Raw genomic sequence first — 17,932 nt, 5'->3', positions numbered from 1 at the left:
TTATTTAAATTGATCCTTCATTCGAGTACAACTGTTGTTGAAACATTTAACTCCTTCTGAAAGCATATTTCATTTTATCCATGCATTTGTAATCCAAAAGAACAGCAATCCTGTGAAATACATAACTATTTCTTGAAACACTATTATTAATGAAACACTGTGTATATATAATAATTAGAGCAGAGTATTAAAGCTTACACTTCACAAATTTTTGGACAAATCCACTGTATCAACATCATGTCAATCAAGTCTCATGTTACTCACAAATTCATCTCAGGTAAACAATCCCCAAATTGCTGAATTAAACAAGTCCATTTTTCTCAAAACCACTGATAATTAGGTCCAATCTTTCACTCATCGTCACACGAGCTGCAATTATCCATTCAGCGTGAACTGACTTGATTAAAACACTCTTAAGCCACTGTGTTAACGCCATGATCATCAGAAAGTACTGACGGTGCAATTTGATGGCCCATGGTTTAAGAGATCATCCATATGTACTTAAATAACCAATTGGCCTAGTGTTGTTGGCCATGTCGGCTTCCTTTGATGTTGAACACTCAAATGAAAACATGGCAAAAGTGATCAATCTTGACATGTGTTTTATTTGTGCTCAGAGATGGAAGTATTGTTTTAGTGTTGTTGGCTGTGTTGGCTTCAACTGATGTTATTCACTTGCTCGAAAACAAGGTGCAAGTATGGAACTTGCCAGGTCTATGATTTATACTCGTACAGGTGATAGTATTGTTTTAAACATTAAAGCAACCACCATTTGTGTCGGCATAGTTTTATTTTTTTGTATTCTTTATATTTGGTATTTGCAGAGGTTAAACCATGAAATTAAATACCTACTAATATGCAAACTTTGACAGACAAAACCACAAAAATGCCTTTTTAAAAAATACAAAACCATGAAAATTGTGCCCAGAGAAAATAAATGATACTACAGTAATAAGGGGAAGTCAAACAAAACTTTTTAAAAGGTTTTCATTGAGGAAAGTGAATCTGCATAATAATGAAACGAGTTTTTTGGTGTTTTTTTAGTGTAATGATTTAAGCATGGCTGTAAACTTTTCAAAGTAAAAACAGATGCTGTACTTGGTTACAGAATGGAGTGTGCGTGTAATTTTGGATTTTTAACATAGCTTTAAAATAATTTCAGGCATATTGCTAAGATATCTGCAGTGTGACAGTTTATAGTGACATCCAGCATCATACAGACATGTAACATGACACCAGGCCAACCAGTCCTAGCACATACCATTTAATACCGACGGCCAAGCGAGGCAGATGCTACTATCATTTTTATAAGTCTTTGGTATGACTTGGACGCAGGATGAACCTGTTACCTCCCACATCCGAGGAGGATGCTATAACCACTTAGGCCAGAGTGATCCAGTTACAGAAAGGACATGGTGTTGTGGAGTGTTAACAGCAGCTGCAATCTTATCTAAATTACATGAACCTTCTATATACAGGAACATGTCTCTACAACAGAAGGCTCTTAACCTTTTATATATAGGAACATATGACCACAATAGAAGGCTCTTAACCTTCTATATATAGGAACATGTCTCCACAATAGAAGGCTCTTAACCTTCTATATATAGGAACACATGACCACAATAGACGGCTCTTATTTGAAAAAATTTTCCCAGAAAAACAAGGATAGGTAGTTGACTTTTGAACTGGAAAAGATCAAATATTTTGGATATATTAAGAACTAAGGTGGTGATTTTGTAATTGAGAATTTCACAGTACAGTGTGACCCAGCCATAGCATGCTCTGTTGTAACACGGATAAGGATATAACATGGCCATGGTGTGGCTACCGAAATGTCATATACAAGTATTTTTCTCGTACATCAAAATTTTTTTTTTTAAAAAGTAGAAAAAAACAATGTAAAAAGTTTATCATTTTGGGGAAGAGATTGCATATGAATAATACAAGATGATCGTGGCGTGGCTCCTGAAATGTTATACATGTATGTTGCTCGTACATAAAAAAGTAGTTTATTCTTCTTAAAAGTATGAAAAATAACGTGTAAAAAGTTTATTCAGTGATTGTGAAAGGCTTTGCCAATGTCTCAAGCTTGGATTTGTTTTCCTGATTGGCAGCAAAATATACCATCTAGCAATTTTTTCAATTATTGGCGACATTGTTGGCTGTTTAAACTTGTATATACAACCATTGGTTTGGAGTGGAGAAATTCCGAGGCCCCATGAAAGGAAGCCACAAACTGGATATAAAATGCAATGAAATTTATTGTTACATAAACAAATTTTGTCCATATTGACAAACCATCTAAACAGTGCATTGCTATATCATAATCCACTTATCTTGACATCTAGCATGAGATGTTGTGAGATGTCTGCTATTTTGTTGTTTACATTTCTGGTAATGGAGATCAACCGGACAAGGCATTATCTCGTAATCTATCTTACGATGGATTTTCGGCCACTTGCTAGTAATTTATATAGTTACATAGACTGACATCTTTTATGTGGATGGTAAGTAAAATTCTTCTTTTCACTCAGAATTAAATCCTTCAGAACAATCACATTTTCTGTAATAATCCCTGTCGTCAGACCAGAACATCCGCGTCTCTATTGTCCGTTGCATACGAGGAAGGCAGCATCACACTACTACCACAAATGTATTTTTAAAAAACAAATGATTGGTTTATTCAACAGACAGGGAAGAACAGTAACTAGAATAGAGCAAATGATGGCCAATTCGTTTTTAAAAAAGTACCCAGATAAAATGAAAGTGTATTCAGCAAATGGGAAAAAAAATCAGTCTCAATCATGGAATACAATTATTTGAATAAGAAATGAACATTTGTTTGGTTCTCCAAAGCTATCCTTTAGCGGTGACTTCAATAATGTATGCACCCTTCATCAACGAAAGCTGACTACAATCTTCAATAAAAAAAAGAGAACTTTTCTTCAAAGGAAGTCTGTACCAAACTGAAATAAAAGTAATGGAATCTGACCGATTTTTACATTTTCCAACGTGACTGGAACACATTAACTGTGCTGTGAGTTTCCCTTTTGCAAAGAAAAAGTTTATGCTTATGACTGTTACCAACGGCGCCTTAAAACACTAACTTTTACTGACTTGGTACATACCGAAAAGTAAATGTACTTCATCATTGCTTATGTGATGTTGCTATGCTTTTTCTACTGAATTCAGACCTATATGACCCGTGACAAAATTAATAAATATTTTAAATCTGTGTGCGTATTTTCAACGGAATCACTTGTGTTGTGGATTCAATGTATATGATAAGATTCGCAATATTCTATTCATGCTATACATTAGATATGTATATATAAACAGTATTCACGTATATGTACAAATTCATGGTTCTCTAAATAAAGTAAACTATTATATATGCTTTCTCTGTTTTCACTACAGGTGTATTTCTCATTTAATATGCATTGTTTTAAGATGGTAACTGTGCTGATGAAGTACATATTTTACTGCCAGCATTTATTACCACCACCACCCTCCAAATTTTTGGGGATACATGCATCATTTTCTTCAGGTAACTGACCTGGTTGCTTATAACATGGTTCAGTCTATAAATCATTCGGGTTCTATGGCTCCCAACGACTGCGTTATAGCGGAGTCACACTGTACTTACAAAACTGACTTTCTGCTGCATCTAGATGTGTTGATTTTTGTGTCAAAAGTTGGAATGAAACTTTGTGTTTGTACATGGCTTAGTATTTGGGCTGAAAGACATCAAATGTAGGATAAAGGATAGTTTGTACAGACATAATGATTCTTGATCAGCATCACTATTCTTTGCAACCATATACTGCACCCATGTTCTACTGCTGGAATATCCCAATATATATTGCATAGTGAGTGTGACAATGCATCATGGTAGACGGTGATGCATCATGATATACATGTCAGATTTAAATTTGCGAAAATAAAGAAAATATTTAAGGATCTGGGTGCTGGTTTTTCTTTTTTATAATATTCATGATGCTGGACATTAATCTGATTCCCCTTCTCAACATGAGAAACAACCAGTCTCGGTGACAAAACCTCAAAATCATTTTTTTATATACTTGGATATCATTATGTAAACTGATAATTCATTGTATGTTGAACACTGATTTTTTTTAATTACAAATCTAGGTATGACAGTTTAGGTGATGCTCTACAGTTTTTTATTTTGCAAAGGTTTAGAATTCGAAAGAAAAAAGAAATTCCCCAGGTTTCCTTGCTGGTTATACTGGCTCTTTAAAAAAGACATTGTATATCTTAGGTACTGTTCAAAGAACCTTCAATTAGCTTTATTTTGGTGCATGATCGATGGGTGCAATATGGGTTATATGGTATACAGCTTGGCCTTACTACAGATGTGCACCTTTCAAAAAACTGCTAGATCCACTTGGTCATTTTCACTTCCTGGATTTAAGAGGTAAATTGTAAAAAAAAGGGCAGATAACTTTGTTTTAACATTTTGTATATTTGGTAATTCATTGCACTTTCAGAAGCTGGTTGTTGTTGAGTTTAACGCCATTTTTCAGCACAAGATAGGCTATACATGGTGACCAGCATAACTGGTGGAGGAAGAACCCTGGGAAGAACCACCATCCCATGAGAAGCTAATGGCAAGCTTTCTCATGTGCCCACGTTAGCCAAGCCAAAGATTCGAACCCAGAGGTGAGATGGCAGTGATCTGGAATGGTGAGCACTTTAGACCACTTGGCCACTCTGGAACCCACAGAAGTTGGTATTGTCTAGTCTAGCAAAATTCATTTTCCCTATTTTAACAGGTGCTAAAGAAAGTGTACTTAAGATTAATTCAGGCTTTTTATCATAAGGGAGCAATCATTTTAGTTAGCAGCGTGCTTAGTTAGATCATGTACAATTTCCCACAAGTACAATATCCAAAGAAATGCCAGCTACAATACATCAAAATAGCATAGAGGTATGCCAACATCCTCTCCACTGTGCACATTTCAAATGCAAATTACATCACGTTACGTACGTCACTCTCTCAAAAGGACATAACTGGTGAGCGCCCCCTTATAGATTTAATGCCTAAATGAAAATAAACCCATCATATCTCAATGCCTTGCTATGACCAAATTGGCATGAGAAATCTTAAACATGAACCTTCCAGCTGTATTTAAGGTTCCCTCAATAAATATTGTTCATTTTAAATATCAAAATAACAACAAAGGCATTGCACATTCAACGGACCATACCTTATTCGAATATAAATATTCCACATAAATATATTACCTAAAACATGATCCGTTTTTCAGCCAGTAAAGAAAATCTAAAGCATTTAAAGTTATCAAGCAGTACTGCTCTATTTAACTTTGTATCTGATCAGAGAGGATGTGTATGTGTGGAGGGAGAAAAGAAATGGGTTGTTGATAGGAAAGTGAACAAAATTCCAGGATAATACGTACCTGTCCAGCCTTCAGTGTACTCCATACAAAATCTTTAAGCTTTTGTTCTGTATAATTGTTGCCCAATTCTTTCTGAACTTTAGTCAACCAAATCAAAACTTCCTGAAATAGAGAGCATAACTCTGGTGATTTCGCATTCATCATTATTAAGTATCTCTATCTTATTGTCTTTCAGACCACACTATTAATAATGAAAATTAAACAAGTTTGATGCAACATTAGTAAAAAATAGAAATATCCAGGAAATGTTCTTTTCCTGCATCTTTCAAAGACTATTTTGAAGTGACATTTGATGTAAAAGCTATTTAATAAAATAATATGTTGACCATTTGCTACTCAAGTCTGTAGTATCCACTAAACTATACCCCACTTCACAGTGAAATCTCCCGATTTACAGGCTGCAGTTATTCTGTGCTGTTAGGTAAGAGACTCGAATGAATTATGAACGATGACATTACTACCTTCAACAAGTCTTTATGATAAATGGTGGATAATCATAAACTGGCCATGTAAAATTATACTCTTAAGTGGAACTAAGTAAAAGTTAACCTGGTGAAAGTACAGCAAAGGACAGGAGATTGCACAACACAGTACAATGATCTACAATAGCAACACCCTCCACCAGCATGAATGAAATCTCAATGCAATTTGTACATATTTCATCAAAATGATTACTTACCATAATACATGTAATTTGGAGAAATAAGAACTACATTCACTAGTATCTTACATATGATTAATTGTGATTTTTTTTTGAAGTATTCAACTTTTTAACAGGCTGATATTTTTTACAAATCCCATTAATCCAAAATATCAAAACAACTTGAATGTTGGTCTGCATTTCCTTGTGTTACTTAGTCAAGTATCTATTGCCATGTAAGGATCATTACACAGAAAAGATTTGTGAAAAAGTACCATTATTAATTACCTATATTAATAGTTAAATGATTATTTAAAAATTCAATAAATTTGCTGTTATCAAATGCACTGCGAAAAGGTTATGTATTGGTGAGTGTTTTCTCACTATGAAAGGTTTAATGAGATTGCATTAATTTTCCACAAAAGAAAACCTGTGCTGCCAATTTATGACAGGTCATAAATTGCTGAGGATTTCCAATGATCTTGTATACTTTTGATTCACAATGTCAGTTTCTTTCACAAGGCTATTTTTTTGCCTATATTAGAATTGTACAATATTCTTTTCCATTATTTGATAAGAGACAGAAGTCACAACCATGCCATTTCAATTCCAATCTCTTAGTTTTCAAAGTGCTACAATACTTCAAGGTCAAATTCTACACCATACTGACAACATCATGTAACGATCACATCGCAGTAAGATCTTGGCATGCAAAAAAAATGAATCGGCAGGCTAACTGGTGATACAGAGACGCCTCATTTACAATGGTATCCTGTAAATTGTAGAAGCAGCATCATTTCTCTATTCAAATCAAAACTTTGTGAAACAGCTGTTTTACATGGTGCATTTTTTTTTTCAATTGAGGCAGCAGCACTATAGCATTTCACAAGTTTTCACTTGTATATAAATCAAGTTAATATGAAATATTACCTGATTAGCAAGTCCATGGAGAGGTCCAGCAAGACCATTCATTCCACCAGCAAATGAAAGGTATGGGTCAGACAAAGCGCTGCCTATTAAATGTGTTGCATGGGCACTGACATTTCCACCCTCATGATCACTGAAATATAAGCATAAAAATTGTTTATTAAATTTATCTAAATATAAACTTTACCTGAATAAACTCCACTAATTTTGTTCATCAGATATAAACCCTTTCCAGTGAAATTATCTAACCGAACACAGTTGGAGAAACAAAGTTCATCAAATAACCTAAATTAAATTATTTCCACCATTATGTCCTATGAATGAAAAAAACGTAACCTACTTAAATTCAATAAACCAAAGAAAGAACTTTAACATGCTACTCGGCTTTAAGCCTTACCTTTCTCTTTCACCATGGTATGAATTATTAGTATTTCTCTTTGATATGAAAAAAAGCCATGATACCTTGGAAGTCCATAGGCCTATCAGAATTATGTCTATGCAGATACCGGAATCACCACCATGAAACAGGAATGTAAGAATTAAAAGGTCATTATCTGAACATAAAAACAGGACAACTACAAATTTATATCCAACAATATATTTCAAGCAGTAAATGTTACAAATTGAAAGAGATCTGAAGCTGAAACATGCTTTCTACAGACTACTTGCCAGCTACGTGTCATGGTAAATACCAATGAGAATGGACTTCAAAGGCACTGAATTTATCCAGCACTGATGCCTTGCTTACCAAGTTCTGAATTCTACAGCACACATTTTGGGGTCTTTTTGTCACAGTATAATCCATATCCATCAGTTTCAGCAACTTTCACAAACTTTCTTTGATGATTCAGAGTACTGATTAAGCTATCATTATTTATCATAGGTCAACATTCCATGTTTTGGGATAGAAGTGCTTAGGTGTGGTTTGACAAATTACCACCAGACACTATAAACACTTCAATGATGAATATACTGCATAAATTGTATATGACCAGAAAACAGAAATCTGACAAAAGTGATTGTAATGGTGTAATCTGAGGTTAAAATAGGAATGATTCTGTAAAATTCAGAATGGTTGGCATCTTTGCATGATGTTTCTTAAACCTAGCATTTTGGGCTCCAGGAAAATAATTTGTCAACTGGAACTACTTGACTACATTCTAGAACCTTGATGTTATCCACAATCATCACAGAATATGAATGTGTTCTAGTAAAACTATAAACAAATCTTGCCAAATATGCTGTGTGGACATACCATGCTAACAATTATGTTGTGATTAGCCAAGAAAAACCGTTGCTGCCTAATAGGTGCCCTCATTTGGTTAACACTATCCTCTTAATGCTGAGCACCAAGCAAGGCAACTGTAAGTACCATTTTTATAAGTCTTTGGTACGAATCGGCCGGGGATCAAATCCAAAACCTTCCGCATCCCAGATGGATGCTCTAACCACTAGGCCACCAGAGTGTCTCTGTGTGAGAGAAGCTATAATGGCTAACATACCATTATATATAAGAGTGATCAGATGTCACAATCACTTTAGACAAACAATAATGTACTTTTCAGTGGTTAGCTATTGTCATCAATAATAGCATATCATTATCAAAGTTTAAAAAATCTAACATGTTAGTAAAACACAGCAGTATGAGTAAGGATAACTGGATTAGTCATTTCTTTGTATAGACTGAAGCTAGGAATACTTATTGGCAAGTCAGGACATTTGTAAGTTAAACTCCTTTTATGTGCCACTCAAGATGGGTAAATTTGTTAACAGTTTTGGTGCTAATATGATGTTTGTTGGTCATGTTGGAGGGGTATCCATCCTTGAGGGGCACTTCTGAATACAAAATCAGCAGTACCAATGGATTCAGGATGTATCTAGAGGGTGGCCACAGGTCATGGGTGTTCAAGTGAGGGGTCACTGTTATGTTTACCCAATTAACTGGATCCATCTAGCTATAATAAAGGGTATGAGTTTCTTCCCTTGGTCTCGAGTGAAAAGAGCCAGCTTGTCTCAAAATAATCAAAGTTAACAGAAGCCATTGGTCACAGAATGCTGTGCAGCACTGTTAATGATTTTGGCAATTGAAGCCATAGATTACCAGACATGACCATTGCCTGATATTTCTGCACATCATGGGACCATTCAATGGGATGCCTCAATACGGGATGACACTCTGCAAGATCCACACTATGAAGGAATGTGACCTTGGTTATCCTAACTCTAGATCCCTAGACACGATTGTTACCTGATTTTTTTGCAAGCCAAAAATGGTCACGCACTCCACTTCCTACATATGAAGGGATGTGAACCAGTCAATCCCTTGTTCCTCCAATTTGCTGGATTAACAGATGCAGCCAGTATTGTACATACAAGATTTACACAACAGAGTGGAATACATTTTCTGTCCACAATGCACACATGCTGCTTGTTGAAGATGATGAACACTTCACGCAAGATATATCTCAAGCATGTCCATGCTGGCTTTAAATTTCGTGCATTTGCTGCATTTTGTCACCACTGTTTAAATGAAATGACACGAATGACAAAAAGAAATGGAAAACAACAATCAAAAAGTCTAACAAATCATAAACCCATCACATCAATGAGCATATATATGAACAACCAACAACAACAAACATCAATGATATACACGATCAGAAGAAATAAACTGTGAAATAAAATAACTGGTTGATATACACATTCTGATATTGCTGACAGCTTGTACAAAGTTTTAAAGCAATACACTTAAAATTCTAAGACATTAAAATACAGACAAGCTTGTAAACCTGTGAATTGTTTGAGGGACAGACATAACAGAATGGACATGGTAACACAAAGTGCCACCTCCAATGAATATGGCTGAAGCATAATGAATATATAATAATAATAAAGTCAAGCTTTTGAACCTGTGGATTGTAAGGTACATCCTCATGAGTTCAGTGAAGTTGGGATCCTCAAAACCAAGCATACTGGTGAAGTTCCAGCTCCAATCTTTGTTGGGATCGATGACTCCAACAGAGGTCCCATCTCTGTACAGGTTACGGTAGATGATAGCTGCCACAGTGGGAAGTTTAGCAATGAGATCCATTGCATCTTCATAGACATACTGAAAAATTTGTTAACAAACACTTGACAGAAGCAGTCATCTTTATTGCCAATCAGTAATTCAGAAAAATGTTATGAGGCTAATGTGCTAAAATTAAAAATTTGCTAAACCTGAATGATGATAAAATACTGTGATTTACACTATTCCAAGTTCAACTAGTTTCAGTTTTAGTAAGATTTACCTCCCTTGAAAAGAATCATCAACATTATACCAAGTCAACTTGCTGAGTCTTTATAACCATGTCAATAATTCATATGAACAAAATCTGGCTTCCAAAATTACTGTGAATTAAAAATTTTGTGGGGAAACATTTTTCATGGAATTCATTACTACAATGCAAAACAACTCACCTGAGTATGCAATAAATCTTAAAAGGTTTTCTGTTTGACAAGGATGTCACACTTGAATGGTTTTTCCCCCTCCCAAGACAGACAGAGAATACAAAAGAGTGAGAGAGAGATTGGAACTAAATCCCATAAATTGTCAGTTACTACTCATCATTTTCATTTTGGGCAAATAAAAATCAATTACAAGATTTTGGTGAACAGCCAATGTTGATATGACCGTCCATTCAGGAGATTAATGTTTGTTCATTCTGGCAGCCATTTTTGAAGTCAGATTGGCACCATTTTCATTCAGGACCAACTTGTTATCATAATTATTCTTCTGGTGAAATACCCATGTCAATATGACTTTCTATTTAGGACAAGATGAAACAAGATTTTCAATATGACTGTCTAGGTGGCACCATTTTGTTTAGTATGAACTTAGAATCATGAGAAAGTTTATATTATACAAGGAGTAGCAACACGGTTTTCAGATCAGCTCAATTTATATTTAAAACCAAATGGACACCATAAGAAGTCTTCCTATGAAATTTCCATGCTGACAAAACTTTCCATTAAGGAGTAGCATTAACAAGATTTTCAAGATGGTTTCTGTATTGTCATATTGGCTGTCGGATTGGCAAATCTGTTAACCCTAACAAACCTTCTCAGAAAGGCAGTCAATATTTTTCCCTAAATCAGACCAACTTTCAGTAAGGTGTAATAATATATCAAGTACTGATATTGTCAAGTTGGAAAACATGCATTTAAGAAGTTCAGAAGTGAAAATAAAGACTGATGCAGTAATGATAAACATTATATACCGAACTAAAAAGTTTGTCAAGCACACTGACCTTAATTAACCCAAGACCACTTTCAAAAACTGCAGTTCCAAACCCCATTCAGTTTATTGGCTTCTTGCTATCTCTAACTTGACACAATGCTTCCATTTTTTTCCTTCAATTTCCTGCGATGACAGCAATCATTGCTCTTGCCACAAGACATGCAAAACATCAACACAGTATGTCCAACAAATGTAGTTATTGCCCTTCCTGCTTTTCTTCATAAGAATACTGAATATTCATGATTTCCTCTGTGCTATTTAAAGTATTTAAGAAGTTTATTGTCCCTTTCTTTTGAATATGCATTTCTTGGGCACCATTATAAGAAAAATCTCCAACTTGATCATGCCACTTTGCATAAAAATATATCTGCAGCTGAAAGCATATAAGATACTCCTTTAAAATTAGTCTGGTACCCTGCCCAACTCCACTGATTTTAACATGAAACCTGGATTCAAATAAAACATGGACAATTATCTGGATTTAAAAAATTAATGTCTGTAGTTTATATATGATTTATAGTCAAGTCATAAGGATGGCAGGTCAGGATTGGCACTATCTTCATTTAAGAACTAGACATTATACATCTTTTTTTTATTGAAAATACCATGTTGATATGACCATTCAGGTGGAGTGAGTTAAACAAGATTTTGAAGATGGCCATATTAAAAGTCTGGGTGTAATCATTTTCATTTATGACCAACTAGGCAACATAAGAGGTTTTCTGTTGAAAACACCATGTCAATATGGCTGTTCATCATGAGTAGTGATTACAAACTTGTGCTAATGGATGGACCAACGCAGGAGGACAAACAGACCATTACATAAGTTCATCTAGTCTATGACTAGTACAGCTAAAAATGTGTCTTGCTTACATCTGCACAATTAGAATATCTTCTGCACTCACCAACATTATATTCTGTTTCAGCCTGGTAGCTTTTGAAGGATATTTAAGGAATAAAACCAGCTTTGGTAATTAAGTCCTTGGTCTAGCTTGATATTCACTATTTTCTGATAAAGTTTATTTTTCACTTGCAACAGGGACCTTCTTCACCAAACCATGAACTGAAATACTATCCAAAATGCCTTTTTTGCAGGGTAGGGCGGGGGTACAAGTAAAAAAAAAAGACAAATATGCACAAAAATAAATGAATGGAAGTATAATCATACCTCCCAATACAAGGACTTCTTTACGCCGTCTGCATAAGCCTTGGCAAATTTGCTCTCACTGTTAAGGGCTGTGATAGCTGCACTGAATTGTGACATGGGATGAAGGTTGGATGGAAAGTTGTTCAGCATGGTAATGACGTGATTTGGCAGGGCAGCTCGAGCATTCCACTCCTGTGAAAGAGATAAAGGAAATAAGGAATTTCAGATATATGCTAAAACTTCCCAAAACCAGATGCTATTGGGATTGAGAATTATGGCTGCATTACAAAGGTGACCAATTTAATGAGGTTTACTAGTTTCTAAACAGTCTTGATGGCAACAAAATGTGGCCAGACTGCATAGAAAGTTGGGTTACTAAGAGGCTAGTTTCATAGTAATAACATGGTCTTTATTTGGCATGGTTTACTATTTTCCAACATGAAACACTAACAGACTTATTAACGTAGACAAATATCTATCAGTAGTTTGCCAAAGTCCAGTCCTTGGTCATCTGCCTATATTTTCTCATTCTAAGTGATAACTTACCAATAACTCCTTGCAAGTGCCCCACCTACACTTCTTATTCTATCAGTGATAGCTGACTTAGCATTAACTGTTTTCAAAAGCCTCAGCGAGCTGGGATCACAAATGCTATGTATACCTTTATTTTTTCTAGCTCCTGGTACATGATTTTATCTAATTTTTGTAATCTTAATTCATGGCTATAAACTGTAGTGATATCTTTAGTTTGATTTTGCCTAGACGACTAGGGTCTGTTTTAGGAATATTAAGAACATAAAATTATATAGGATCTATAAATAGATGCTTAAATGTCTTATAGTAATAAGACTTGTTGATGACTTTGGGTTAATTTCTCACTGACTGGTGGGGTTTGGATGGTTCTAGAAGAATTAAATAACTTCCCACTGGATGGGCTAGGTCACATGAATAGGTATTTCAAAATATTTATTGAGTAGTATTATCTGTCACATGGGGGTATGCTGTGACAGTCGTTATAAGTGTATGTAAGGAGATAATTCAGCAATCAGAATTATTCCTAATTTTGGACTCTCTATTTCTTGTGTTCCTGTTGTAACATCAAGTCTGCATCTGTGTTTTATGTTGTACTTAGATTTGGACTGTTCAGTGGAAATAAAAATTGCTTGTTTTTTTAACTATAATATTATTCTGGAACTATTGTAACTTATTCAAAAAGAGTTCTGGACAATGCCATTTTGACAATGTCATGAGAATCATGCAGACCAGTACATTTCTGGTCCAAAGATTTTTTAATAGAACTTTTCATTCATTTGGACTTTATTACAACTTTTCAGGATTATTCTGGATTCACTTCACAGTACTTAAAGTTCCTCTCACATTTTTGTATAACTTTGATAGTTTTACCCAAAAACAATGTTGGTTTTGCTTCTTTCTGTAACTCAATTTATGAACAGAGTCATAACACAACCATATAATATCACGATACATACCATGTGAGGCTTTAATAATTTTCAGTCATACCACTACAATGTCAGCAATGCGGTAGTTTATAGTGATCTCCAACACTGAGGCATCACGCCACAGACATTAGGCATCATGTCCCACCCAGTCACATTATCCTGATGCCAGAACAACCAGTCCTAATACTAACCTCTTAATGCTGAGCAACAAGCAAGGCAGCTGCTAGTACAATTTTTTTTATAAGTCTTTGGTTTGACTTGGGTGGGGTTCGAACCTGTAACATTCTGTATATGAGGCCGACAATCTAACCACTTAGGCCACCTAAGCTGTCCATACCATGATAGTAGTTTTGACTATATATATATATATATATATAACATGATATTACTGAATATAAATAAACTGAAAAATAAATATCTGTCCAAGGAAATACTGTGTGAAAAATTTGACAATTAAAGGATGCAAAGTACATATCAATACTAAATTCTTTTACTGACTAAATGTCAAAGGTGGACGGGGCACCTGCTTATTAAATAGTGGGGGGGGGGAGTATGTAGGCAGGTGCATTTGTTAAGCAGAATCCATCATGGGGTATGCATCTGAACATAAGCATTGCTCATGTAATAAAAAATATTGACCAAAACTGATCACAACATTTGAAGGGTACCAAAAAAAAAATACTCTGAAACTTCAGAAGGATTAGTAATTGCTATCCCATGATACTCTAATATTCTTTCAAAAGCATGTATGTTAACTGGAAACTTTGTGTGTGATTTGGATTTATAATGTAGCTTTAACAATTTTTCAGTCATATAGCTAAGATGTCTGGAGTGTGACAGTTTATAGTTATGCCAAGCACTGCAGCATCATGCTGCACACATGTAGCATGATATCCAGGTCGCATTATCCCAACACTAGGCCAACCAGTCATAACACCAGTCTCTTAATTCTGAGCACATAGTGAGGCAGCTGTTAGTACCATTTTTATAAGACATTGGTATGACTCAGCCGGGGTTCAAACCTGCAACTTCCCACGTCCAAGGCAGATGCTCTAACCACCAGGCCACTGGAGCAGTCAACTGACAAGTTATTTTATTAATAAATACTAATTATACAGAGAGGGAAATAATTAGTGGTTTTGATTTCTCTTGTAATTAGTATTTTGTGAATAGGCTCTAATCTTACTACTCAGGCTAGTTAAGTTAATAAGTTTATTTCATTATCATCTGTTACCTTTGTCTCAATAATTATTGCTCATTTTTCATTAATGCGATTCATCAACTTCAGATATTCAACACTGGTCATGCGCAAGTCGACTCCCTGCTTGTTCAACATTGTTGAGCCAAACTTGTTATGTGAGATACACATAAAACTAATATACTATGCCAATGTTTGTTTGATTATCATGCAGCATTGGGAAGAAGGATTAAACTGGATTTGAACTCGTGAGGTGACAACTCTTCAGTTACTGATATTATGCTTGTAAAATATACTGTTAAAGGCCATAAAAAACACAACTCTGGGTACTTAGCAAAAAATGAACCAATGTGGTGGTGCATTGAATACCAAAGACAGAAATGTTCTTTCAAAGGATCATAACATCAACAAAATGTCACAAGGCATATGAGAAAGGTTTCATAATAACTGTGACATGTGTTGGAGAGAAAAAATGGTTCAAATGCAACAAACAAGTCTTTATCTATATCCTTGCATAAAAAAGAATGAATTACAGATGTTAAGAACAGGCTTTTCAAAGATTCTAATGTACATAATGTAAATTTTACCATTTTTGTTGTTCCAGTACAGATACTTTGTTATGGTAGTGTATCTGTGTTGAAGGTAGATGCATAACTGATGTCAGCGTGCTTGATGAACTAAAAATAAACTTTGAATCCAAGTTAGGCATACCAGAGAATTTGAAGACACATTTAGCTTTCCGATTCTATAATGGAAAAAGTAATGTCTCAAAGATTCAATTCTGAACTACTGTATACAAAATTCCATCAGATACCAACATAAATATTTGTATTTCTAAAGTATGCTGACAAGCAGCCACGTTAGATTTCATTGGTGAACTATTTTTTTTATTATTAAACAGTTTTAGAAGGATTTGATTTCATTAATCATTATACTATAAATGAAAATAATTCATGCTTTAACAATCACTTTGGTTCCACTTTATTTAATCAGTGATACATTCCCCATAAACACGAGTATGGGACAGAGTGTGCACTAATTAAAGGTAACCCATAAAATCTGCAGAATAGAAATAGCACTGTTCCATATCCATGGGTAATGTGCTTCAATTTGTGCGCAATGTTCATAGCTTTAGATATACTGCAGTATCATTATTTTCGTGGGTCTCACTTTTATTGGCTTGGTGAGGGGAAGAAAAAAAAATTCTGAAAGAAACTTTTTTCGATGGCAAATCAACACAAAGAATCATTTTAAATCCTTTAAAAATTGTAAATTTATTTTAAGTAGTAATTTCAATGCAGAGTCAAAATAGGAGACAATAAAAATTACCCTTTGTGGCATGTGGAATTTTAACCAAGTGATTTTTTTTTAAAGGCCACTTTCCCTGGGATCATCTATGAAATGATTTCTAAACACTGACAATACTCTGGATAATACTAGATTTCAGCCAGAGGTAATGGAAAGGATAAAACCAAATTGATACATGTGGGAATATTTTTAATCTTGATCTTAAGAAAGAAATTTACATAATTTTCCTTAGACTTGAAAACATATTTTGATGTTATTACTGAAATCTATATGAATTACGTACAGATCTAATGTTTATCAACACCTTCAAACTTATTCATATATTATTTGACATCTTCGATTTGGATGTATTTTCACCATCAACTTTCATAAAATGCAACTGGTGGATTTTTGTACTGATCAAATAATTAAGTGATCTGTACTGGATGATCTTCATACATGCCAACCCCTGGCGAGAAAAAAGTGTAATCCAAGTGGACAAAAAGAGTAATCCAAGCAGAAAAAGAGTAATCCACATATAACATAATAAAAATTCAATCAGCATATGTAGAAAAATGATTTATTGATCCCTCTGGACTTTTAACATCAATTACTGCTTTGAGTTTTCGTACTGAACACTGAGCTTTAAAAAGCAACCAACTCTCATATTACAAATTTCAAAACACTTTGTACCAGCTGAGATTATGAATTTTTTGCACACAAGTAAAGCACTAAGTGCTGGGTTAGAAAGCCTGGATCTGAATTCAGTTTTATTTTTGTGAATACTGAAAAATCTCAGTCAGCATTAGAATGGTAAAGAACCAATATTCCTTTAATAACCTGACGAAGAGGAGGAAATTTATATCTTACAGTTATTGGGTCTTTTAGCTGGGAAATAATATGAAAAAATCAACTCTATCCATATGAAGTACATTGTCAGGTAGAGTGGAGTGCCAACATGATAGTTCAGGAGTTCTTCTAATTTATCAGCAGCTTTTCCTGCGACATGGTACATCATATGACAGAGACAACCTGATATGTACAATGATGGAGACATTTTTCAAAATACAGAATGCAACTCCTTTATGAATTCCAGTCATCACCGATGCAGCATCAGCTTAAAACCCCATACAATTATGCCAACTTAAGTTTATTCAAAGTATTATCATGCAAATAAATAAAACGTTTTCTCCAGTGGAATCTACTGTTAATTCTGGTAATGAAAGAAGAGCACTCTGACTTTGCCCTTTTCGTTGTCAAAGTCTCTTACACAGACTGGGTACAACTTTTTGTCACAATCACTACTCCTGTCTCTTGCAATACTAAACACCTAGCAATATTAGATGATTTTGTTCTTGCACATACATATTTTCTGCAATTTTGGAATCAGGAAATATCCGTCTAAACAAAGGACCAATGTAGTCTTCTACCGCTAGCGGCTGTCCATGTTTTATTAAGAACTCGGTAGATAATGCATCTGCATTTATAAAATTCATGCCAACAATTTAGTTCTGCTGTATAAAAAGAAGCTACCTCAGTATTGGAGTCAG

The 17,932-nt window shown here is 34.7% G+C and overlaps 1 protein-coding gene across 1 annotated transcript in view; it reads right to left on the bottom strand.

Annotated features, from left to right (window-relative positions):
* The window catches only part of LOC149776007 (putative citrate synthase 2, mitochondrial), a 36,270-nt gene that overhangs the window by 7,466 nt on the left and 10,872 nt on the right, over window positions 1–17,932 (bottom strand). The window contains exons 5-8 of the mRNA XM_089941525.1: window positions 12,459–12,629; window positions 9,921–10,120; window positions 7,015–7,144; window positions 5,445–5,546 (exon numbers count right to left, since the gene is read on the bottom strand). Coding sequence (XP_089797651.1) covers window positions 5,445–5,546; window positions 7,015–7,144; window positions 9,921–10,120; window positions 12,459–12,629 — 603 coding nt within the window. The remainder of the gene's footprint in view (window positions 1–5,444; window positions 5,547–7,014; window positions 7,145–9,920; window positions 10,121–12,458; window positions 12,630–17,932) is intronic.

The sequence above is a fragment of the Sinohyriopsis cumingii genome, chromosome 18, assembly GCF_028554795.1.
Source record: "Sinohyriopsis cumingii isolate HCF-2022 chromosome 18, ASM2855479v2, whole genome shotgun sequence".
NCBI lineage: Eukaryota > Metazoa > Mollusca > Bivalvia > Unionida > Unionidae > Sinohyriopsis > Sinohyriopsis cumingii.
This window is presented reverse-complemented; position numbering and strand designations above follow the sequence as displayed.